We start from the raw sequence: 26800 nt of genomic DNA, 5'->3' as shown, positions 1-26800 counted from the left end.
CTTCTGTGCATTAGATTCCTTACTTAGGACGGGTGCAAACATTTGCAGCGGGATTAAACAAGTTCCTATTAAAATTAGTAAAGCAACATGCCACTGAGGTTTTTTTTAAGAAAGAAAATCATTTTTTTTTATCCTTACATGTTCCTATGTTCCTAAACACACCAACATCTCTATAGAACTCTCCATTTCGCTTTGACTTGAAAATATGCAATATAAATTGATCAAATGTACTCCTTTCTCTCGTATATTTGTTCGTTCCAAGGCACTAGGTCCCATATGCGAAGTTGAGAAACAAGTCCCGAAAATAGTCTAAAATAAAAGGGAAAGGGAAGAAGGGTTGGTTATAGAAACATTTAACCTGTAAATTGAGTATTGAAAATGCATTATAATATTAATGTTAATACACGAAATGCGCCAGTTCGGGTTATACAACTTTTAATTAATCATTATTATGATAAAATTTATAATTTGTTATATCAAATTTATAATTTGTTATATCAAATTGTAAAAAGTAGACTAGCATGGCCCTAAAAAGCTTCCGTCAGTATACGTAATATTGTACGATTTGTATTCTGTGACTACAAGAGCCCGAACTACGCGTGACTTGTTCGGATATAAAAGTTTGGTTTTAGGTAAAATAAAAATCAGGTCACGTGATTTCAACCGCGCCAAACTAGAACCATAACAATGTCCCAAGCGCACGTAACCGATTTTTTCTCCACTAGAAAAAACAAAAACGGGGGGAATCCTTCCAAAAGGAGGAAACTGGGAGGAACTAATGAAGTCGCAAACGTATTTAGTGTACAAGAAACAAACAAAACACCACAACAAACAGTGAACAACAGTGCAAACGTTGAGGATACAAGACCTGAAAATGCTGTGTTGCAAACAATGCCCGAGGCAAAATCTTCATCTAGAACCAACAGATCCACAAAGAAACGACTTCCAAAATCGTTAGCAAGTAAAAATCAACCCTTGTTGAAAGATTTGTTTCATCATCAGTCTGATAAAGATGGATACCGTCAGGTCATGGAAGAAGTAACCTCGGCATGGGATGAACATGACGGACCTTTATTAACCCCTAGTAAAAGAAGCAAAGAACAGAATGACTCTGACAGTGAAATGGCCCAAGGATCGAAGAAAAGATCAAGATGTGGTTCAAAGAAGGTAGAAATTGAAGAAACACCAGAGAAATGCTTTGAAGATAATCCGAGAACAGAGGTTAAAGCAAGAAAACAATTAATTCTGAAACAGGTACTATATAACATTAAAGAAGGTATGAATTCCCTTTATTGTCAGGTGTCAAACGGTCATTTTCAACTACCTGCATGTGTTACTGTCAAATTTTTTAATAGGTCAAGATTTTATTGTGATTGGTCTTACTATTCTTAGCGTGATTCATCAGAGGTATTGAATAATTATTGTAAGCATTAAGTTCAAAAAAATTATGAATTATGTGTGTCCTCAAAATCTGGCGAAACTTTTATCATCTTAACAGTAAATTACAATTTATCTTCACCAAAAATTACTGATGATGTCATTTGGAAAGAATTTTTACCATATATATTTGTCATGAAGGTACTACTCTTACGAACTTCATTAAAGCACTGCTTTTATACCAGCACATTTATTTGAGGTGTTTATAAATTTTCTGTTGAACTGTAGAAGAAGTACTGTTTCATTCCACAATTCTATAACTAGAGCCTTTTCACTATTAAAAAAATATATGATATTTTAAGAATAAAAAAGTGAATTTGTCTTAATAGATTTGGGGATGTTATTAAATTAATTAATTGTATAGTTTTCTTTTTTATTTTCAGGTTGCTGACAATGTATCTGAAGACCAGACTCCTATGTTAAACAAACCAGAAACTTCTACTTGTAAAGATATTCCTATGTCACCAAGATTAAAGAAAACTATTGAAAAGGTTAAGCTGCTGGGTAGTATCGAGAAGGTAAATTTCTATTTTTTTAGATAATTAATAAGTGGAGATTCTGAATGTACCATGTATAAACTAGGTCAATTAATAAAAATAAAACTTCAAATATATACAGTGTCCTTCCCAGAAAATTTATTATGCATGGTGGGTCCATGGTGTATATCAAAGTGATCTTTGATGCTTCTTTTTCAGAATTAGTTACACTATATAATTTATCTTTCAAATCGTACACCAATCTAATTTAGAGGTACAGCAATTCATACAAGTCTGCCATGGAACTTCAAAGTATTCATCTGACACAGATGAGAGGAATTAATGAAAACAATAATAAAAATAATCCAGTCTGCCATAGGTATTACAAATTAATGCCATGTACACATTATTCCAACATTCTATAGGTCACCACAAATTTTTCCAATTGACATATTTACATGTATTAAGCAATTCATTTCAACCCTTTTTTTTTGAATAGTCTGTCACTCAAAGGTGTTTTAACTATGTTTAAAAATAAAGATTTAACTATGTTAACAAATGGAAAAAAAACAACTTTTCAAAATCAGCTGTTGAAGAAAATAAGACCAATTGCTGCATCCAGAACTGGGGTGTCTGGAAATCTGTTGTGTACATGTAGGTTCTGGACCACATTCTATAGGAAGGGTCCTTTTGAAAGTTGTAATTTTCTGACTGCATAAGTCTAACACCATGCTCTGTCCAGAGTGTTTGTTCGATCACTTATGTCATGGTGTTCTGTGTTGCTGACACAAGAGAATCAATTATAAATTTTCAGAAAATGAATTTACCGCACTCATTGAAATTATTTATTAATTGACATAAGCTAGTTAATTTATACATATATATGTCAACACATTAATTTTAAGTAAGAAAGCATAGAGCTGTACTTTTTTAATTTGAAAAATGATTTAAGATAATAGATATTGAATTGATAAAAGAATTAATATTTAACTCACTTGGAATGATTTTTAACCGGATTTTTGTGACAAAAATGTCGGTTATTGATTTGGGGATGTACGGCGGGCGGTCGGTCGGTCGGGCGGGCGGGCGGGAATCAAATGTTGTCCGTGCATTAACTCATGAACCGTTCAACCAAAGCTTTTAAAATTTTAATATGTTGTTACTGACAACTAAATGAAGGTCAAGTTCAATAATGGCGATTTTGACTTTTACCGTTCAGGAGTTATGGTTCTTGAAAGATTGAAAAATGGAGTTTACAGTCGTGTCCGTGCATTTACGCATGAACTGTTCTACCTAAGCTTCCCAAATTTTAATATGTTGTTACTGATGACAAAATGGAGGTCAAATTCAATAATGGCGATTTTGACTTTTACCGTTCAGGAGTTATGGTTCTTGATAGATTGAAAAATGGAGTTTCCAGTCGTGTCCGTGCATTTACGCATGAACTGTTCTACCTAAGCTTCCCAAATTTTAATATGTTGTTACTGATGACAAAATGGAGGTCAAGTTCAATAATGACGATTTTGACTTTTACCGTTCAGGAGTTATGGTTCTTGAAAGATTGAAAAATGGTGTTTCCAGTCGTGTCCGTGCATTTTCTCATGAACCATTCAACCAAAGCTTTTGAAATTTTTATATGTTGTTACTGATGGCAAATTAAAAGTCAAGTTCAATTATGACGATTTTGACTTTTACTGTTCAGGAGTTATGGTTCTTGAAAGATTGTGAAATGGCGTTTCCATTCACGTTGTTGCATTTACTCATGAACCATTCAATCTAAGCTTTTCAAATTTTAAGATGTTGATACTGATGACAAAATGGAGGTCAAATTTGATATTGACGATTTTCACTTTCACCATTCATCAGTAATGGTTCTTGTGATATTGCCAGGACACAAATAAATATTAATAAATCCGGTTTGCTGTCGTTGTGACAGCCTCTTGTTATAATCTTGCAAGGTGTGGGAGAATGTCCGACATTATGTAGATTGAGGTAACAAATGTGGTTGTCTTTAAAAACATTGCAATAACAGCTGAGCTGCATCTGATCTTTCACTGGTTTCTCCCTCTAAACTAGCAATTTGTGCAGGGAGACATAATTTAATAGCAGTCACTGCTTTATCATGTGACAACCATCTTGTGTCAAGGACTTCTTTCATCTTGAATTTATGACCAGCTAGCATTGTTTGAATATACAATAATAGTTTTAATTGTATGTTCAAACTTAATAGCTACCATATGTTAAAGCTTTTACTTTTCATATATTTATAATTAATTAAAATAAAAGATGTCTAATTATAACCTCCCATAGGATACAACAATGTCAAATAAAAATAATAAACACCCAACATATACAGTGTCTTGTGGACAGTTGTCTCATTGGCAATTATACCACATCTTCCTTTTAATATTGAATGGCACAATCTAAACTTAGTCTGCACATGGAGTATACTTCTACATATTTCATTTTTGGCAAGTTGAGGAGACTTTGAATTTGACATAGTTTTTTGGATTGTAACTCACTATTAAGGAAGTAGTGACAAATGTTTGATACGGTTCTAGAATGTGATTAGAGTTCTGTTATGGATTTAGATGCTTGTGATGTTGCAAATGAACACTTGTGTGCTGCACAGTGTACCCCTGTAAGTGTTGGCACATGTTCCCTGAACCTTACTACAATACCTGTTTTTTTGCCGGTCATAACTGATGCCCCATCAGTACTGATACCACAGAGTTTGATTATGTCTAAGCCATTTGATTTGAGATATGTAAAAAAAATACACATGATATATAAAGATAACAAGCATTTACAGATAAACACTAAAATATTAAATATAAGCCCTTTAGGCATATTAAGCACTCCAATAAAGTGACTCATCACTGAGTAGTCAGGTTTTGGTCATATTAGTTCATGAAGTCAAGGTGTCAATAAAGAGATTCAGCTAAAATAACTTGACTGAGTATTCTGTAGTCCTATGAATATGATGATCAGTGAGGGCAGCAGAGGTCAATTTACAGCACCACAGCAATCTTCACTGAACAAGGAGCTTCAACTGGTCTCTAGTATATTATGGAAATTTTAGATAAAATAAACTTTGCTAAGCCTGATTGGTTGAAAGAATTGGGTGAAACTTTATATGTATTTATTTATTGTTTAATCTTTGGCTTTTTTATTTAATAATTGACACCAGGCTATCAGGAAGTATTATCTAATCTCCATCTTTGTGATGGACATTCAGATCCATTTATTTATTTATTAATATTATTTTTGTATTGGCTACTTTGGCGATATCTTTTTGCACCAATGCTAAAAATGAATTAAAAATTGGGAAATTTAAAAATAGTTGTAAATTACCTTAATCTATTGAATACCACGAATAACTACATCACAAATCTGGCTGCAAGAACTACTAACAACTGACAAGCAATGACAAAAAACAAATAATACTGAAGAAAAATCCATGGTGCTCGCTTGAAGGCTTGCAAAATAGAGATGACAAATGTAATGTAAATGTCGAATTTATATAAATTGTTTCTTTTTTTTCTATTGGCACATAATTGAATTGAATTCTTTATAATAAATAGGGTTGAAGATGATGAGTAACTGCTCGAACAACAAGACGCTGCTGACCAATAAGGATTTTCTTTTTCACCAATCTTCTAGCAGAATGCACAAAAGCGCAACAATAGAGTCATACCAGAGTTTAATTAACTCCGCCACTGTTAGTTCATTAATTGATCTTTTGCTTGATGCCCATTTCTTCACCCGGTTGACATCTGAAAGTTCGATTTAAGGATATGCAATGTCTAAGTTCTCCGAACTACATTTCAAAATTTAATCTTTTTGGAATTGTATTAAAACATTAATCTTCTTGCAAAAATTGATACAGGATAATAGTCCTTTATCATGTTTATTCTGGCCTTGTGTACTTTGTTTTTGATGTACTAAGGCCAGGGTTTTTTAATTTGTTGGTTTACGGATTTTATCAATGAAAAAGTCGGGTCGGTCGGCAAAAAAAGAAAATAAATATGCTATTTTGTCATCATTTCTTAGATTTTAGTTCGATGAAATCAGCTGTCATAAACATCGCATGACATTCTAATAATTTCCCGTAAACAAAAAGTGGACGGGGACTGCACAGATATCGTCATTTCACAAACATGAAAAACAGATTCGCGTAGCTCTTAATCAATTCCCGATAACTTGGTGGGCTTGGTGAATTACGATCTTCAAGCACGAAAACTGATAAAGAAGAAAAAATGTAAAAACGTCGTACGAAAAATAAGTTTCAACACACATGTCAACAAACGTAATGGACTCGTCCACTGGAAAAAAACGAGAATATCGGATTAATCTGTTGTCATGCATTCCCGTTTTTTTTGGCCAAATGGACGATATTTTTTTATGATCTATGAAGCAAGAAAATTTCAAATGATTTGTTAATATTTAGTACTTTAACTTGACGTCTTCTACCTGTCCACATTTGGACAAGTCTATTTCTATCAGATGATGCATCTTACGGACTGATGACAAATACGGTAAACGAATTGATTTTGTAATTGGTTTTAAACACAGGTTTCGTTTTATCAAAATTATTTGCGCAAACCACATTTCAAGGTCAGTTATAATTGATTTGTCTATTTTTAGAAACGTAAACTGGAAGTTTTATTTTTTTTACTACAGAAAGTGTTATCAATTTTAATAGTGATTAATGCATTTCATTTCATAAAAAACGAGTATTTTAATTATTTTTTAGGGATAATGCATTTGTTACGGTCGGCGGGAATAAAAAAGCATGAAAAGTGAATTTTATTTTTATTCTGGAAATCGGCAAAATCGGATCGGCGGATCCGTAAACCAACAAATTAAAAAATTCTGGCCTAAGTTGAATGATATGTCCACAAAATAAACATCCATTGCACAAATTTATGCTGCACAATCTAATCGAATAATCCAATAAAATCTTGTTAAGTTCCCTTCACACTTTTTCAAGGATCTGGCGAAATAGTGAATTTCGACATTAGAAAAAATGTACCATTCCGGTATATTAAAAATGTTTCTTATTCGCTGCTCATTATGTTCATAAACACAATCAGGTATCATAATTCATATAACCATGTAAGTCCCAAACATCAAGAAACTGATATAAAGTCCAAACTTAAACAGCGACATTAGAATAAATGCCTGCACAAGCTTTATGCAAATTCAAAAGTGATAATTCATAAAGAGCGCTTCTGGTAAAACAAAGACATCAATTAACCATTTGATTGGATAGTCAGAATTAATCAAATACAATGATTGGCTAGCATCCTAGATACCAATCATACCAATAAATTAAAGAACAGGGCTGCAGAATTTATGATCCCAAACCTTGATTGGTTAAATGAAACTTCATGGAGGAAGTAGTTAGTATGTAAGCAATTGCAAAAACATGTATTAATTGTAAAATTAAATGAAGTTTTTTATAAGCCAATAGTTATGTTAAGAGTTACTGGAACATCATCCTTGCACAAAGCTTTATATTTGGGTTGAATTTCAGCTTGTATCAAAGCTCTTCTTCTGAAAGTTATGTCTGCATAAATCACTTGTGTCATCTGATACATGTCTTTACAAAGTTGCATTGCAGTCTTCTGTAGTCAGTCCATCATTAGTTTGTGATTTAGACAGAAACAAGTTCATTAAGTAAAGCCTACCCAATAAGTTTTTTTTAAGTTTAGCGTCATTCATTCTGTTAGGTACAGACATCATGATCTGTGACCATATACCTGAAAAGGAAATGAATTCCTGTAATTTTTATAATTTTACAATTTGATAATTTGTGCCTCCTATGTCTTTCTCTTTGACAATTTCCTATAATAATAATAATAATAATAAATTCTTTATTTAAAGAGGGTAAACACAGTTAGTTACAATTACTAATCTTCCCTGAGGCCCTCATATACATGTATACAATACAAGTAAAAACAAAATGATAATAATAAGAGAAAAAAGCAAACATACAACATATAAACACAATTGTATAGACATAATAGTTCAATGTACATGTACCATGATTAAAAGATATAAAACAGTTACAGATTGCTTGTAGTAAATAGACATAGTATATACAAATCATTAAAAGCATACATTCTAAGAGTAATAGTTGCAATCATTTCAGACTGAATATTTGGACTGTCTCAAGTATTGTTTTATAATTTGTTTAAAAGAATAAGTGTTTTGTAATTTCTGTTTATTTATATATCAGTCATGTTGTATGCTACCATTGTATTGATTCTGTCTAGAAGCTTTAATTAGCTGCCAGGAATATCATCGTCTTTTCTCGTTAGAGTGCTGTTCAGTAGTTTTATAAAGTGTAGGCCTGTCTTGTCTGGGTTGTACTGTTCTAACAGTTTTGGTAAAAAAACAATTAACAAACAAATAAAGTCCTAATGTTCCAAATAATAAAGTCACTAATTTCACTAATCCATTCACAGTTTAAGTTAAAGTCCAAAATGTTCGAAATATTTCAAATTAATGTTGTCTGGCTTGAAACAGTAACGGTTGTGTTGAGCTGTCTTTTGAGTATGGGTATCTCCTGAAGTAGCTGAGCCTGATTGGCTTTGAAAGCACTCCTATCTGGATACTACAGAGAAACTAACTGGTGACTACATCATGACTACATTGTGACTGCTTTGAAAAAGTTGACGGTACAATTTATAGCACATCTAATAAAACTCAAATTATGATGAGTATTACTAACTATAAATTTATGTAATTTGTAACTTTTTTTGAGTAATCAAAAATTTACTACAAAACTGCCAAAAGTAAAAAATAGGAATAGTGTCAATATAATTAAGCTAATTAAAAGATAAAACTCATTATATTACTTTAGCCATTAGTAATTAGTGACATGCTGACAGAACATAATATACCTGACATAATAATTTTACAATTTTCCTATTATAATATCAAAATGAAATATATTAAGTAACAAAATTAACATAAAATCTTTTAAATACAAAAACTACCCTATAACACAAGTTGGGTAGATAATTCCTGGCTGCTTTTAGTTCTGAGTTTTCTTTTTGTGTCTAATCATGTTGCGTTGGAAGTCAGTAGCAAGGTCTTTTGCTGTCCCTTCCTTTTTAGCTCACCTGTCGACCTTTTTGCTGGCCGCCTACTTTTTGACACCGTCAATGTCAGAATGCTCAATCATCAGGTTTTCAATTTCCACATTTTCTGACTCAAACATGGTTGCAGTTTATTAATGATGAAAGTGTTCAAAGTATAAATCCAAATGCAATATAAAATCCTTCACACTCACGCCTGTCAGGAATATTGATTGTGAATATCACACAATTTAAGAATTTCTCAACAAAATAGGCACCCCTTGCATTGCACTGCACAATCCATACATAATGACCAATAAAAGCTTGTTAGAATCCTCAACAATTTTTAAGTTCTCTGACCATTTAGCAAATTTCAGCATTAGAGAAAATATACCATTCCGGAATATTAAAAATATTTCTTATTTGTTCCGCACAAACATACACACTTTCAGACGTCATATTTTAAACAAACATGTTTAAAAAAGTCTAGCTTTCAAATAATTCCAGTGATAAATAAAATTAAATTGCAACTGGAATATGATAAACAGCCTGCACTTGCTTTGTGCAAATTCAAAAGTGATCAAGCACGTTTGTGATAAAAAAAAATGACTGTAATTAACAATCTGATTGGATAATTTAAATAAATCAAGAACATTGATTGGCTATCATCCTAGATACCAAAAATACCATTTAGTAAAAGAATAGGGCTGCAGAAATTATAATTTCCAATCATGATTGGATTAAGGGAACTTCCTGGCGCCGGTAATTAAATATATAAGCAAAATGCTTTATCCAAGTTCCATCTGCATTAATACTTAATATCAAATTGTTTTCTTGTTCATTAAAAACAATTGGAGATGGTCTAAAATTTTGTTTTGGTATTTCATCTGGGTACAGATGCGCATTAGTTTTTCCATAGGCCGTAATGGTAACGTTTTCTTCTGTTGCTCAGTCCATATCGTTAACTTGGATATGTGTGATGGCTCGTTTCGAAGCTGAGACATTTTGACATATGTGGTTAAATTTTCGGGGTACGAAGTGAGATTACTTTTTCCGTAAATTAGCAAACCCTGAGTATCCTTTTGTGATGCGGCTCCTCATGGTAAATAATCCCATTTTTAACACAAAAAGTTCTTTGAAAATTTAATACTTTGAACACATTTAATAGCTCCATAGATTTTACACATTTATTCTGTGTTCCCCTACTTTCTAAATTAACTCAAATGGTTAAGCTCAGTCACTTGTTTATCATAGAAAAGTGTCAAATATCACTACACAGAGAATTTTTGTTTACACGTGACTTTTGAGTTCCTCATTTCAAGGCGCATTAGGGATCTTGTCCCATCTAGTTCAATCTTGTATCCCTTCACTGCATTTAATATAAAAGCATCACTTGTTAACTTTTCCCAATTTTTTACAAAAGATTTTAATTTCCCACCTGTAAAATTGTCTACTGTGTTTATCACTGTTATATTATCACTTACACTTAACGTTTGTCTTTGTTGTGAAATCCGGCCTTCATCTTCTTGTTCTTGTTGCCCTTCTGTCCATGTACTTGTCCAGAAGTTTTTCATGCTTTGGTTGAAAATAGGGTGGTTTTTGCCATGGAGGTCCTGGACGTTTCTCCACTCTGCGTCCCTCTAAAAAAGAGTCATTAAAGCTAAGTTTATTTATCCTCCTGTTTTCTTTTTCAAGGTCTTCCAATTTTGTGTCTAAATTGTCCCCAAAAAGGTACTCTGTAACTGGTGTGTCCACATCTGTTACCCTCCTATATTTAATAGGAACTCCTGGCGTTATTAGCTGTTTGCGTTTTCTATTTGATGTATATATACCATGAGTTAACATTTTAAACATGTCTTTTGTTGTGTTTTTGACCTCATGCATGTCCCCTCCAGATTTTATTACATTTAAAGACTTAACTACCATTAGAAGAGTAGTTGTCATGCATTTATGCACATTTTGTAGTGCCAAATCTGGATCCCTTTGCTTCTTACTCTTGAACCCTCTCCAAATCTCTTTGTTTACTTGGGAACCTGGAGGCGTTTACAGTTTTCTGGAACTAAATACTGTTCTTCTAACTTTGTTAGTGTTTCTGTTTTCATTGGCTTATTTATAGCCTGGTCCACTAATTTAGCCATCTGATTATCTATACTGTCACCAAATTTCTTAGGTTCTTCATACATTTTTTCTAGTTCGTCTAGAAATGCTTTATTCTCGGCATTGTCATTTGCGTCAACAATGTTATCACTGTTTAACTCATCATCGTCATCGTCGGAAATATCTTCCAGACCATTTAGGGCATTATCTGACAGATCACTTTGATTGTTATTGTTTATGAGGTTAACCTCGTTGTCATGTTTGTCCTTTTGTGTATTTGTGTTTGTTTTCGTTTTCTGGACATTTTTCTGGGTAACCGCGTCCTGCACGGTAAGCATATTAGCAGCCAAATTGGCAATAATCTCTGTATGGGATTCTATCTGCCGTTTGTTTACATCGGCCATGTTGGATATTTTATCCCACAATGGGTGCATTGTAAGGTCATTTCCGGTTGACCTCTCCCCAATGTTACCAATATCACTTGGTCCTGTTTCATCAACATCTTGTTGCACAGGCCTTTGTGGTGTTTCGCTGGCTTTCCCAGTTTTTACTCGATAGATCTCACGAGTTCTTCTCTTTATTGCATCTATCATTTCTTCATCTCGAGGAGAATTGTCCATCTTGGACGTGTGGCCTCGTTCGGCCGTCGCCATTATAGCGTAACTGTTTTCATCAATAAATTCTTTCGTTTAGAAATACATCCACGCGTAAAATTCACTTAAAAAGAAACACTGTTAGTTCCTGCACTAAATATACTATTTTCCTACACATACGAAACTGTTAATTTGGTAATTTTTGTAAAAAACTTTGGAGATTTGCTTATAAGAATTGACCAGTGGCGTCACATGACCGTAATGACCTTTGGTAGTTACGAACTTCCGTTCTCTCGTGGAAGCCTCTAAGGGACGACATCAAAAGATCGATGTAGGATAAAAAACTTAAATCAAATAGTTTGGGGGTGGGGGGTCAACATGGCTGCAAGTTTTGTTAATCTAAAATCGATTTTACATATATCCCTATTGGTCAATCAATTTTTCCCAAATTAAGTTAAGAGGGGGGGTGTGGGGGTCAGTGAAAAAACTATGTGAATTAAGTTTTTTATCCTTCATTGAACTTTTGATGTCGTCCCTAAGTCATCTATTGTTCAATAAAATACTTATTTAATAAATAAAAAAAGCACTTCAAATATGGTGAATGCTTCAAATATCTTGGAGTCTAGAAATATTTCATTAATTTTGTCTTTTAGAATCCGTGAAATCAAAATATTTTACATTTGGATCAAAGCTAGCAGATTCTAAAAATATTTGCAGATCTTCTCGTGAAAAAATTATTGTCCTTTTGCACTGCCATCATTTTCATAATTTCCTACATATATTTCTACGCCCTAGGAATGTTCGTATGACCTACACCATCTTGAATATTTACTGAAATGCTTCTGCTGCAATCTCAGATATTTACGTAAGTACTAATGTCCCCATCTGTATTGTAAATCCCTCCTGCAATCACTCTTGTGGTGACCCGCCTCTGATCTCATTTGTGTTGCGTATTGCCGCCAAATAAAAATATTTGCACCATTTTCTTCTTGATTGGTCTTGAAAGTTTTCTCCAACGCTCTTAAGAAAAACTTTTTGCTGGCATATCTTCTGGCTCAATCATTTAAACAGCTTCACTGTGAAAAATCGATGCCACAGTAACTCCAATGATGTGTTATCATTCTACCTCATAGTTGCTACCCACAACATAACTGATCACTGTCATTGAAGATTTTCACTTCAAGGTCGCTGTTGCCATTTTTTGCCATATTCACAAGTCTCTTAATAAATTTAAGCAAACATGGTAAAGTTCCTCACAACAAATATAGATCTAAAGTTCACATTACATCTCGACTAATAGGACGTACCTGCTTTCTGCCTTGGAAAATCCTTTGTGAAACCACAAAAAAAGCATCCATTACAACATGCTGCACAGTCTAAGGTAATGCTCCAGTAAACGTGAGCACGATCTGCCGACGATTTCACAATGTATGATTTAATTATTTCCACTTCTTATGGAGTTAACAAATACCACTTTGGGATACGTAAAAAATGTTCTTACGAATTTTTCACTATTCATGGGAAAAATTATCTATACATAAACAAAATATTACATGTAAATTATTAGTATTTAAAAATTTCCAACTGCAAAAAATAAAATGCTTGTGCTTCATTCAACTGTATTTGCTTGAATGCCTATGAAGACGGGCAATTGTTAGACCAAAGAACCCATCGTAATTGATGAACTGTCTGATTAGACATTTTGAAATGAGTGCCTTATTTTGATTGGATCTCTAACTAAATCTCAATCTCTGCTACAACCAAGGAACAGAACAAACATGTTCAAACTTGCAAGAGACAGACTGACAACCCCTTATTCCTTTAAATCTTCTACATATCTCCTTTCCAGCATTGGAGTGAGATGCATAACCAATTGTTTTAGATGCACCTTTCCCCCAAGACTTATTATTAATAGGCAAATTAACTTTGTTGGGTTCCCGGAATCTGGGCCGTAAGAATACTGTCTGAAGGTGGGGAACATCAATACACCAGCGAAATTTGTGTTGGTGTTGTTAACACCTGTTCTCTCTGTCATAAAAGAAGACAGAGACCATGTCATAACATGTGACCATGAAAAAATGTCATTGATAAGCAAATTGTTGTCTCTACCTTGAGTATGAGAGGATTTAGCAGTTAAATCATTGAATGGAAGTCCATTATTGTCCTTTTGCCATCATTTTCATAATTTCCTGGATATATGTATCGTCCGCTCTAGTTATGTACGCATGGGCGCCGTCATCTTGAATGTTTACAGAAGAGCTTTTTCCGCCATCTTGGATATTTACGCAAATACCACTGTCGCCATCTTTATTGTAAACCCCGCCTCCAATCTCTCTTGTGACTCCGCCTCCGCCCTCACTAGTGTTGTGCATTGTCGCCCCATTAGAAATACTTCCACCATTCTCGTCTTGACCGGTCTTGAAAGTTTTCTGCAACGCTCTTAGCAAAAATTTTTGCTGGCCTAACGGGATTTTGAAAGTTGGCATATCTTCTGACTCAATCATCGAAATTGCCTCTATAGTGTCAAATCCATGTCTCAATAACTCCAATGAGGTGTTATGGTTTAATTTCATAGTTGCTGCCCACAATTTTACCCGATCACTGTCATCAAAGATCTCTACTTCACGGTCGCTGTTACTGTTATCTGACATTTTTGCAAGTCTTTAAATGAATTTAAGCAAACGCGGTATTGTTCCAAATGTGATCAAAATTTCACATTAAATCCCGACTAATCTGCACAAATCCTTTGTGAAACCACAAAAATAGCATCCATTACAACATGCTGCACAGTCTAAGGTAATGCTCCAGTAAACGTGAGCACGATCTGCCGATGATTCCACGATGTATGATTTAATTGTTTCCACTTTTTCTGGAGTTAACAACAAATACCATTCCTGGATACGTAGAAATGTTCTTACAAATTTTTCACTATCCATGGTAGAAACGATCTATCCATAAACGAAGTTTTACATATATAATTCGTAATTTGAAAATTTCCAACTGCAAAAATATAATGCTTCTGCTTCATGCAACTGAATTAGCTTGAATGCCTATAAAGATGCGCTATTGTTGGAACAAAGAACCAACAGTAATTAATTAACCATCTGATTGGACATTTTTAAATTGAGCGCTCTATTTTGATTGGTTCTCTTAACTAAATCTCACTAAACGATTAGGAAACAAGATTTCAACAGCAGCAACTAAGAAAACCCCATCTTCTCATTGGTTAAAAAGTTTACATTGACATACAAAGCTAGGGATACACTCATTTCCATAAATGACCGTATCCTGATATAAAGTAACTTAATATGTTGTAGATAACCAGCAATGCAATCACAAGGATGAATTGCATTTCACTATACTGTGTATTAATACTCAATTTTTATTTAAACAAAAATACCACATGACGTATTCAAATTTTAAACAAGTCTAAATTGAAAACAACGTTCAAACCTATAATTGTGTGGGAAAAAAACCAATTTTTATACTTCAGCATGTAAAAGAAATTTTGTATTCAAATGATGATATCTTACAAATCTATCACAGGAGAACTGCCTTTTCACTATATATACAACGTCGATGAAAAAAAAAGTGCTTACTGATTATTAGTGCTAAATCTTACTAATTACTTTTATCTCCAACTGATTTTTTCCTCTTTTTTTTTATTATAGATGATGATAATCGTCCTACAACATATGATATATATGTTTATTCAATTCTCACCTACGTCTTGAATAAAATTAGACTATTTTTCCTTCATTTTCTAAAGCCAATCCTATGTCTTTCTCAGTGTGTCTAAAAAAAAATATGGAAATATAACTCATTATAGTTTAAAACCTTATGTTTATACATTATTAGAAGAAATATTTACATTTCAGTGCTGATTCAATAATTCATTGATAAATGGAAACTTAAAACATAATTTTTTTCTCAACATATTCTTCTGCAAGAGAAATAATTCATATTGCTCAAGTATGTCATTATAATACAACCCTCACAGGATTTACCTGACTCACCTTCAATTAAATATATAGTTCATCAACTGGGTTTGACCGTTACGGTAAAATCTCATAGTATATGACAAATAATCAAGCACCTGTGTCTGTGTCAGTTCACCTGTGCTGAGCAATTTGTACATGATGGACAAATTTGCCCTAGACCACTGACATAGAGTCCGGGATTCAAGGCATGCTGGTTCCCCCTGAATCATATGAAACAAAATCCGAAATATCATAAAAATCAATTTAACAGTCTATATTTGATGATTTCAAATAAATTTGAGGATCCTGCCAAGATATATATTAGAGTCTATACCTAAATTGTTCATTGAATTGTCATTAACAACTGAGTTCACTGCAGCAGGTAAAAGTTTTTGTTGTTTCTGTTGGGAAGCTAATTGCTTCATCACCGCTTGTATATAATAATCCTCCAATGAGCTGCCATCTTTGTTATTTCCATGGGCGCCGCCATCTTGGATCGGTCTCCGGAAGCCGCCATCTTTACTTCCACCGGAAGCATTCCCAAATTCGCCATTTTGTAATCCTAGATGTTGATGCCGTCTCCGCAAACTCCGCATTAATATCGTTCGAAGAAGTCTTTTTTATTGCCTTCAACAACAGCTTCTTTTGACCAATAGTGATATAAGTCTACTAAATCCTCCAATTCGATGAGAGATAATGCTTCCATGCTGCTAAACCCAAGCTCCAAGACCGCATCGGCGGTTGCTTCTGTTAGTTTCATAACACTGGCCCATGCCTTAACTTTATCAAACGATTGTCTTTCAGCTGTTGTTATAAACGTAACGTCCTTGTCAGACATTTTAAATATACTGTTGAACGTTTCCAAATACAGTTGACAGAAAATAAACAAATTGTCGACTTCCTTCAGACTGACGGAAATATCTTGCAAAAGTATGAATGTCACTTTCTGTTAACAAATACCAATCAGGAATGTTCAATAATGTTCTAATACGTTTGTCTGCACGTTCGTATATCTCTGGGTTCATTTTCACTACGAAAATACTATTCCACACTATGTTATATATACAATCCTATTAAAAAATGGCAGGTTAAGAAATTATTTTCCCGAAAAATATAAAATGACTGCTACAAGATAGTTAATGTTCAACATGTTTAAGTTTTAATTAACTTATATATATTGATTTAAGGATGTACTTAGGTGAGGTTACGTAAAAATTAAGAAATTAAGAAACTAAAATTGATACTATAAGCTGGTAGAGCATCAATTAAGGATAAAGATAAGCTAAAAATATTGATAGGTCATGGACCCCCCTTTTGAGATATTTCAGATTTAAAATATGGCGGGAAAAGGCTGACTTGGACTTTTACCTTATATTTGCATTGGTATTATTTAGGTCTAACAACAAAAGAAAGAAAATCAAGAATCTTCTAAAATTATGGTAAATGACCTTTCATGAGCTATTAAGTCTTATATGAAAAAAATAAATGGGTGTTATGGAGCAAACTATTTTACATTGTATTGTATGGAAAAACACCAAGGAGTCCAAAACCTCACCTTAGTACATTCTTAAAGACAAATAAAGCAAGAAAAATGCACATGATATATAATAGATATAACACTAACAGGAATCTACAAATAGACACTAAAATATTAAATAAACTCCTTAAGTATCTTAAGCATAAAGTGACTTATCACGAAGTAGTCAGGTTTTGATAATAGTTGTTCCTGAAGACACAGTGTCAATAAAGTAATAGTTAAAATTTATTTACCAGATAGAGTATTTTGTGGTCCCGAAGTCAGTAGAGGTCAATACACAGCACCACGTTAATCCTCACTGAACAAGGAGCTACAACTTAACATTTGTTCTCTGGTTATTCATGGAGAGTTAAGATAATTTATTTCTTGCAATGTTATATTTATTTGACTTGTACACTTATCTTTGGCTTTTTTATTTAATAATTGACACTGGACTATCAGGAAGCAATATTTAATCTCCATCTTTGTGATGGACATTAAGATCCATTTATTTGTTGATTTAATATAATTGTTTTTTGTATTGGCTACTATTACCACAGATATCAAAGCAATTAGCCTCTGATCATCAATCAATGACAATATACACATCTGAACAATCTAATAAATTTATTTATGGATATCTTCAATTCTTTACATGTACTATGTACCACAATATAAACACATCTGAAAAATCTGTAAAGTTTTGATAATTTGATGGAATCTTGGAACTCAAGTGCTTACACATATTTAGGCAGTATAGAGAAAACAAACATTAGAAAAAAAAACCCAAAGTTATACAAAATGAAAAAAGTTCTTAAAATCAAACAAAATACTTTATTAGCTACCAACCATTATCAATATGAAAAACATCAGTCATTCTTGTTATATGCTGATTTGCTAAAGACGAGGACACCAGTTTATATGAGTTGAATCTATCCTTAAAATTGGGTTATTAGTGTTGAAGGTTATGCAGTCAATTAACAACTGATACGAGTTACTTTTCAATGACCCATGTGGCCTCTCTGCCATTTGAGGAAACCATTTTTTCAGTATCCAGAATTTCGTGCAGATAATGCAATTGTGGTCCAGATCTTGTGTACTTTTAGAAAATCATTCAAGGCACTATTGAAATATATTTATACGTATATGTTACTAATTAAAAAAAATCATTCACATAAAATCCAGTTGTATATATGTCGTATTCAAATTATAAACAAGTCTAAATTGAAACAACGTTCAAACATATGATTGTGTTGGAAAAAATCCAATTTTTATACGTCAGCATGTAAAATAAATTTTGTATTCAAATTATGATATCTTACAAATCTATCACAGGAGAACTGCCTTTTCACTATATATACAACGTCGATGCTTACTGATTATTAGTGCTAAATAACTCTCACTAATTACTTTTATCTCCAACTGATTTTTTCCTCTTTTTTTAGCTCGCCTGGCCCAAAGGGCCAAGTGAGCCTTTCCCATCGCTTGGCGTCTCTGACTATCAGGTTTCTAACGGATTACAGCACCTCTATGCCTGTTTAGTAATCACCAAACACTAATAAATTGCCTAAGTCTGAATGACAGTAAACGAGTTAATTGATTAAAATAAAACATGTAAGGATACTGTAAGTTTAACAAATTTTTGTAATGTTTTAAAAACTGCAAAAAAAATCTGAATTTGCAGTTATTAAATTTTGTTAATCCTTGTTCAGGGGAATGATCTCCATTTCAGAAGTTTACAGCAGACAATGTTAAAGACAAGCTAAAGAAATGTGGACGACTGGAAGAGATCAAGGCACAGCTGTCACAGATGAGTAAAAACTTGAAGGACTTGAAGAAAACCCCAGCAGAAAGTCCAAAGCTTGGAAAGTTTGAAACAGTTACAATAGAATCACCAATAAAGGAAATTATAAAACCTAAAGAAGCTTCACCTCTGTAAGATTTATGTTTAATGATACAAGTGTTTCTAAAAAAAAACCTAAAGCAGCTTCACCTCTGTAAGATTTATGTTTAATGATACAAGTGTTTCTAAAAAAAAACCTAAAGCAGCTTCACCTCTGTAAGATTTATGTTTAATGATACAAGTGTTTCTAAAAAAAACCTAAAGCAGCTTCACCTCTGTAAGATTTATGTTTAATGATACAAGTGTTTCTAAAAAAAAACCTAAAGCAGCTTCACCTCTGTAAGATTTATGTTTAATGATACAAGTGTTTCTAAAAAAAAACCTAAAGCAGCTTCACCTCTGTAAGATTTATGTTTAATGATACGAGTGTTTCTAAAAAAAAACCTAATGCAGCTTCACCTCTGTAAGATTTATGTTTAATGATACAAGTGTTTCTAAAAAAAAAACCTAAAGCAGCTTCAACTCTGTAAGATTTATGTTTAATGATACAAGTGTTTCTAAAAAAAAAACCTAAAGCAGCTTCACCTGTAAGATTTATGTTTAATGATACAAGTATTTCTAAAAAAAAACCTAAAGCAGCTTCACCTCTGTAAGATTTATGTTTAATGATACAAGTGTTTCTAAAAAAAACCTAAAGCAGCTTCACCTCTGTAAGATTTATGTTTAATGATACAAGTATTTCTAAAAAAAACCTAAAGCAGCTTCACCTCTGTAAGATTTATGTTTAATGATACAAGTGTTTCTAAAAAAAAACCTAAAGCAGCTTCACCTCTGTAAGATTTAGGTTTAATGATACAAGTGTTTCTAAAAAAAACCTAAAGCAGCTTCACCTCTGTAAGATTTATGTTTAATGATACAAGTGTTTCTAAAAAAAAACCTAAAGCAGCTTCACCTCTGTAAGATTTATGTTTAATGATACAAGTGTTTCTAAAAAAAAACCTAAAGCAGCTTCACCTCTGTAAGATTTATGTTTAATGATACAAGTGTTTCTAAAAAAAAAACCTAAAGCAGCTTCACCTCTGTAAGATTTATGTTTAATGATACAAGTGTTTCTAAAAAAAAACCTAAAGCAGCTTCACCTCTCTAAGATTTATGTTTAATGATACAAGTGTTTCTAAAAAAAAACCTAAAGCAGCTTCAACTCTGTAAGATTTATGTTTAATGATACAAGTGTTTCTAAAAAAAAAACCTAAAGCAGCTTCACCTCTGTAAGATTTATGTTTAATGATACAAGTGTTTCTAAAAAATAACCAACACTATACATCAGGTTATTACTGTGATAATATCAGTGATGCACTCTGTGTTGGGGCTTAATTAATATATTGTTTGTTTCCCCAATCCCGACCCTGCCAAGCCAGGTGTGGGTCGGAAGATAGGGAAATAATTTTATTTTTTCCAAAAAGCTTGAACAACATTTGACGATCCTGCAAGCCTGAAAATTGGAAATGAATAAAATAATATTTGACTTAAATTTGACAATAAAATTTTATGAGTAGCACTGTTTTTGCAGGGTCGGTCGGGATTGGGGAAACAAAAATATTTTATTTTAGGCCTTACTGTGAAAATATCATTGATGCACTCTGTGTGTGTGTGTCTTGATCACAAGCATTTTCATTGTGAACAATCACCACCATTATCAGTAGCTTTATCTCCTACAAGAAATAAGAAAACACAAAATACAATAAAGCAGTGTATAGATGTTTGGTGGCGATTGTTTGACATTTACCCTAATTAGTTCGGCCTTTAAAGGCCTACAGAACAAGACATTTGATGACTTTCAGCTGTTGTTTGCTCATTGGTCAGGTTGTTTTCTCTTTGATACATTCTGTTTCATGCTCAATCTAACTTGAGAGACATATTTGTAGCCTACATGCTATGTGTTTGTGAATGGCAAGTGAGAGTCTTTATTTATTTATTTATCTTTAGGGAAAAGTAAGTGATTGTTTGATGCATATGCACAAATATTTTGTGTACCATTTCAAAGTTACAACAAACTTACCAAATCTATTTTTTGTTGAAAAAGTAAAATTCACTTATATACATGTATATAAATTTATTATTTGTACATTTCAGCAAACAGAAAGCACCTGCTTATGAAAGATTCCATTCTTTGGCCACGCCTGCCCCACCAACTTTGTCACTCCCATACAAGTACAAACTACTGGCAGAGATGTTCAGAAACTGTGATACAGTTGTTAGTATGTTACACAACAGAGCTGAAGTATGTACATTCTCCAAGTTAAAGGCAGCCGTTCAGGATATGGGCAAAAGGTAATACTGTAGATACATTATAATTTGTTGGATACCAAATGAATAAAAAGGGTGAATACATGTATCAGAATTGTAGGCATTACATTACAAAGTAATGTATGCATTGTATGACATGCTTGTCTTAATAGTTGCTAAAATGTGTTTAAATCAAATACATAATGGCTTGTCAGTGATTATGTTAGATCATTATAGTCAGTAAAACCTATTCTCTGCTAATCTGTCCTAATGACTGTTATGAGATTGATGTTTAGCATGTACAACATATCTTTAATTGTTATTGATGAACAGATAACCTATCATTGCCTTTATCAACCTCAGAAAAAATGTTCAGTTATTTACAATTTTACATACTAAAGATGATATATATTCTTTGAAGTTGGATCTATATAAAATTAGAAGATTTGGTATGTATGCCAATAAGACTAAGGACTTAATGATTTAGAAATAAACAAATATTGCTAAACGTACTGTCATCAACAATGAGCAAACATATACAGCAAAATAACAAATGTAAAACAATTCAATTTAATTCTAGTCAACTTTCATTATACATAAATCTATTTTCAATTTAGATTTGGATAGGAATTTATATGACTGGTCAGTAAAATTAAAGAAAATATAATTTCAATTTTATATAATTTGTAGAAACTTTGAAAAGAAGAATTTAGGACAGATCAAAGCAGTTGACCCTTCAGTGTATACTCTTCGTCAGGAGAAGGGATTTGCTGCATTTGGTAACAAGAAATCTGGATACCAGCTCACAGTAGAAGCTCATTTACCCCAAGGTAGGTCTGAAACATTTACTTTAACGTAATCGTTTAGGATTATGCTCCTGTCACTTTTCAACTGGTGCATTAACTTTTACATTGATTACTGCGGATTCATTATTATTTGTTGGATACCAATTTTCGTGGGTTTTGTGGGAACAGATGAACCACAAATTCAAATGTTCAATGAATACCATATTTTCAGTAGGCTTTGTATACAGAGATTGGCAAAACCATGAATCAAATAAGTTTTCGATAAGCGATCCATGAAAATTAATAACCACTTAAATACATGAATCCACAATATCCATATGTATGTACATCCCACTCTCAAACTTAAGTTTGCCTCAACCAAATGTTGTGAAATTTATACATAGATCAAGTTTGAATTTAGATAGGGTCACTTTCTAGAGTTATGTCCCTTTAAATGGAAAAAATTGCTGGATTTGCTGTATCCACAATATTGCTGTATCATGAGCTGCCTTCTTCAATCTGTGTTTTGGTGAAATTGTTACACCTATAACTCGCATGTAAAAAGTTTCTCAGATACTTTTTAGTGGACACTTTAATATTTACCTTGTTTTGTAAAAAGCTGATGAAATACATCTTCATACATAAAATGACCATCAGATGACACATATTTTATTTTTTCATAGAAAATGAGAGTGCTTCTGTCGGCTATAAAACCAGACAGACATTCACTGCTAAACATTTGCTGGAAAGAAGATCTGTGTTCACCAATAAGTTGATATCTATTGTTAAAAGACACCACAAGGTATGGTTATTCAAAACGTCACTCAGTATTGTCAATATATAACTATGGTGCAGTCCGGTGTATCTGCACACCTAAGACTTATGACCACTTCATTCAACTGATAAAACAAAACAATGGATAATATTATGTGAACATATTCATAACATACTTTTATTTAATAGAATTATCTGTTTGTATGGTTTCCCCCTCAAGATTTTGTGTAATGTGTGTCCAAAATTTGGGAAACCCCTGTTCCGAGAAATCTACCAATGTTCGGTGATTTCGCGCATGCCTTCCAAAAATAGCTTATTTTGAATAAAGGAAAGATTTTCTGCTACGAAATATAGCTGAATTTGAACCATGCACACTGCAATTGATGCAGAGCAAAAATAATTTTTATCTGATATAAATTTGACTTTAATAAATAAAACAAATTTTATCTGATGATGTAATTTTTGTAATGGAAATTGTCCAAATATTATAAATCTCGGGATTGCAGTTATTATTTAATTCTTGAATGTATCAATTTTAATCTTTTTTATCACCTCGGAATTCTCAAATAATAACAAGAATGATTTCATTTGTGTTACTTTGTTTATGTTACAAAATCAGCTAATGCACGGTATCACCAGCCGCGCGGACATCCAGACTGTACAGTATATAGGAGATTTTGGATTGATTTCATTGAGGCAGGCAACCAGTTTATACAGTTATCTGACATTCCAGTGGAATGGATAGCAGATTGTTATTTTTATATAAACATAGAAACCTTTACTAATGGTGCATTTATCGATGTCCTGAATTATGATAAAAAAATAAACTGTTTAGCCTAAATTGTGTGCACACAGTAAAAATTTACCATTTTTAACCATGTTTACGAAGTCGGAGACAATTCAACAGATCATTAAGTATATCTTGTGATAAGATGAATATTATAAGATGTTTAAACTCGAGATCTGTTGTCTGTTAATGTTTGTCTTTATCTTCAGGAATTCTTGTCCAATTTGGACAAACCACTCAATGTCCCAGATGATAAGATAACAAGATGGCATCCAAAGTTCCGGTTGGATGAAGTAGCTGATATTGAACCATCAGATCTTCCTAAGCCACCCAATGTAGAAGTGTATCAAACAGCCAAAGATGTACTGGAGAATGCTAGAGGAAAAGTATTACCAAATGTAAATACTAAAAGTATAACTGTGGATTCATTTATTTTTTCGTAGGTATCAATTTTTGTGGATTGAGGAAAACCAGCATTTTTGTGGATATTTGATTTCGTGGTTCTGCCAATCTCTGCAAACAAAAATCTCTGCTATAGAAAATATGTAATTCGTTAAACATTTGAATTTGTGGTTCACCCTGTACCCATGAAAACCACGAAAATTGGTATCTAACGAATAATAATGAATCCACAGACTTGTTTAAACTGTTAGGACACATTAAAATACAAACTCAGTAGATTTTTTTGGAGTCATGTAAATTAATATGAACAGTTTATACACTAGTACTTCAGTAATGATTGTGTCTGATAAATAATGTTTGAAGAAATATGTGAAATGTATTCAGAGAATAAATGTTGTTAAGTTCATATTTATATAAAAAAAATTATGAACTTTTGAATAGCTTTGGCATATTCAATTTACTTAACTGCAAGCGTCAGTAAATATGAGATGTGGTATGATTGCCAATGACAACTCTCTACAAGAGACCAAATGACACAGAAATTATCAACTATAGGTTACCTTATGGCCTTTAACAATGAGCAAAGCCCATACTGCATAGTTGGCTATAAGTCAGTAAGATTGTTACTGTTTTATAATAAGTTAAAATTGATACCTTCTAAGTTTAGTACATATCTGAGACAGTTGTTCTCTTTAATGCTTGCAGGTAGAGAAAGCTTTAGAGAATGTTTCAAATACCAAAAAAGAGACACCTGTTGTTACTTCTGATAAACCTAAAGACGGGCAAAATGAAATGAGAGGAGTTCCACAGACTCTACTAGAAAAGGTATGGTATATGTTTACACTAGAGCTGACTTCACGAAAAAAAAAGGACTTATAGAAATATCAAACCTAAAGTTTTATACATGTATAATAAAGATTGAACTTCTAATGAAAGGACATTGTAGGTGTAATACCACCAAATCATGGTACGTCACATCCGGTTGTATACGAAAATAGGTAGAAAAAAAATATTCCCTTGAATTTCACAGTTGTAGGTAATTAATCCTACATTTTATTACAGTAAAACATGTCTGTGGCATAAACATATGTCTTGGGTATTTCAAAGCACCATTATTTTTTTTATTTGGGATTTCTATAGAATATTTATTAATCTTGAGGTTACATGGTGACTAAACCTTGTACACAGATAAAATAAGGGGAGAAATTTGATTAGTTAACTTCCAGTGATGGTTATTTTCTTATATGCAATGAAATGTAATGTGAATTTTTTTCTATAGTACTGGACAGGATAAAACTTTATGCCAAGAATTTCTATATTTGAAACAAAGATAAATTCTGCACATTTTTTGGAAAAGTGCAAATTTAACAAAGACTTATAGGGGGAAATCAATGGTGGTATTACACCTGTATTATAGAATGTTTTCAAATCAGTCTAAACTATGTATTAAAACGCTTAGAAAGTTAAAATGAAAATGTCTGATAACATTTTGAGAATGTTTTTGTATGGGGGATGTCAGTTTGCTTTACCAGCTAACAAACAGTATTGTGATGTCAAATATGCAGGCAGTGAAAGTGGATTCTGTTGTGTGTTAACTTCAAACCAGATCTCTGAAACTTCACAGAAAAATAACTCAAATATGTCACAAAATTGATTGAGTAATTTTATTGATTTTCCCAGATGTTGAAACTTATCAATTTTTAAATAAAATTAAAACCAATAACTCTTCTTTAGTTATGTCTGTCAGTTGGTCCAGCATCAGGTTAAAGTTTTTGGTCATGGTGGTTTTTGATACAGTTGAAGTCCAATCAACTTGAAACTTAGTACACATGTTTAGATAAATTAGATTTTTGACCCCACTTAACATAGAAAATGATTTTACTACTGATACATTGTAATTTAATTTATTTAGATTCGAGCAAAAGAAGCCAAAAAGATGGAAGCTGCAATGATGAGGAACCCTGTAGAAGACAAGAGACAAAAGATGTTACAAAAATTACCCGAAATGATGAGAATTCTCCGAGGCCATTTTGTAATGGAAAAGAAACCAGCCTTACTGAAAACTGAAATAGTCACTAAACTGGTTGATAGCTGTAGATCAGCTATTGCTGTTGGTATGTAGTTTTCATGCTTGTTCACACAACATAATGGTAGTGTTAAATCTCCCTTTTAACACCCATTTATACCTCGAAGAACAATCACAAACCAGGTGATATAAAAAAAATAATGGTAATATTCCTGGAAGCTTTTTCTTTTAACAAAAATATCCACATCTTCCTGATGGGGATTGGTGTTCATTTATGGGCAACAAGGTATGATCCTTAACCGTAACAACATTTAGGCTAAACTGCCTAACAAGTTTTTGAAAAAGGAAACTGAATTGCTTTTAATATTTTGAGTTGAATTTCCAAGAATAGTAGATTTAATATAGCCTAGTTTAATAAGGTGTTGGTTTTGGTTTACAATTTTATTGATCTTTTTCAGGTGATGTAGAAACCCATTTAAATTTAATGATTGAAGTTTTACCACAATGGTTAAAACAGATTGAAATAAAGAAAGGAAAGTACATCAAAATGGACAGAAATATGGAGTTACAAACACTCATAGCTCATGTTAATAAATCAATAGACAGTTGATGAAGGCATTTTAAACTTTTAGTGCAATTGTAAATATTTTTTATATGTTGTATGTAATGTGACATTAATGTTAAACAATGTAAGATGGTTGTCTTTGGGG

The 26800-nt window shown here is 32.7% G+C and overlaps 1 protein-coding gene across 1 annotated transcript; it reads left to right on the top strand.

Annotated features, from left to right (window-relative positions):
* Positions 1–647: 647 nt before the first annotated feature.
* LOC143078679 (DNA replication factor Cdt1-like) lies at positions 648–26800 on the top strand. Its single transcript, XM_076253564.1, has 10 exons — positions 648–1254; positions 1821–1955; positions 18920–19122; positions 21164–21361; positions 22007–22146; positions 22785–22903; positions 23872–24060; positions 24770–24889; positions 25977–26178; positions 26549–26800. The coding sequence occupies exons 1-10, from the start codon at positions 688–690 to the stop codon at positions 26698–26700; spliced, it is 2025 nt and encodes a 674-aa protein (XP_076109679.1). The 5' UTR covers positions 648–687; the 3' UTR covers positions 26701–26800.

This window comes from Mytilus galloprovincialis, chromosome 6 (genome assembly GCF_965363235.1).
Source record: "Mytilus galloprovincialis chromosome 6, xbMytGall1.hap1.1, whole genome shotgun sequence".
Classification (NCBI taxonomy): domain Eukaryota; kingdom Metazoa; phylum Mollusca; class Bivalvia; order Mytilida; family Mytilidae; genus Mytilus; species Mytilus galloprovincialis.
Note: the sequence above shows the minus strand (reverse complement) of the source record. Positions and strands in the feature narration are given on the sequence as shown.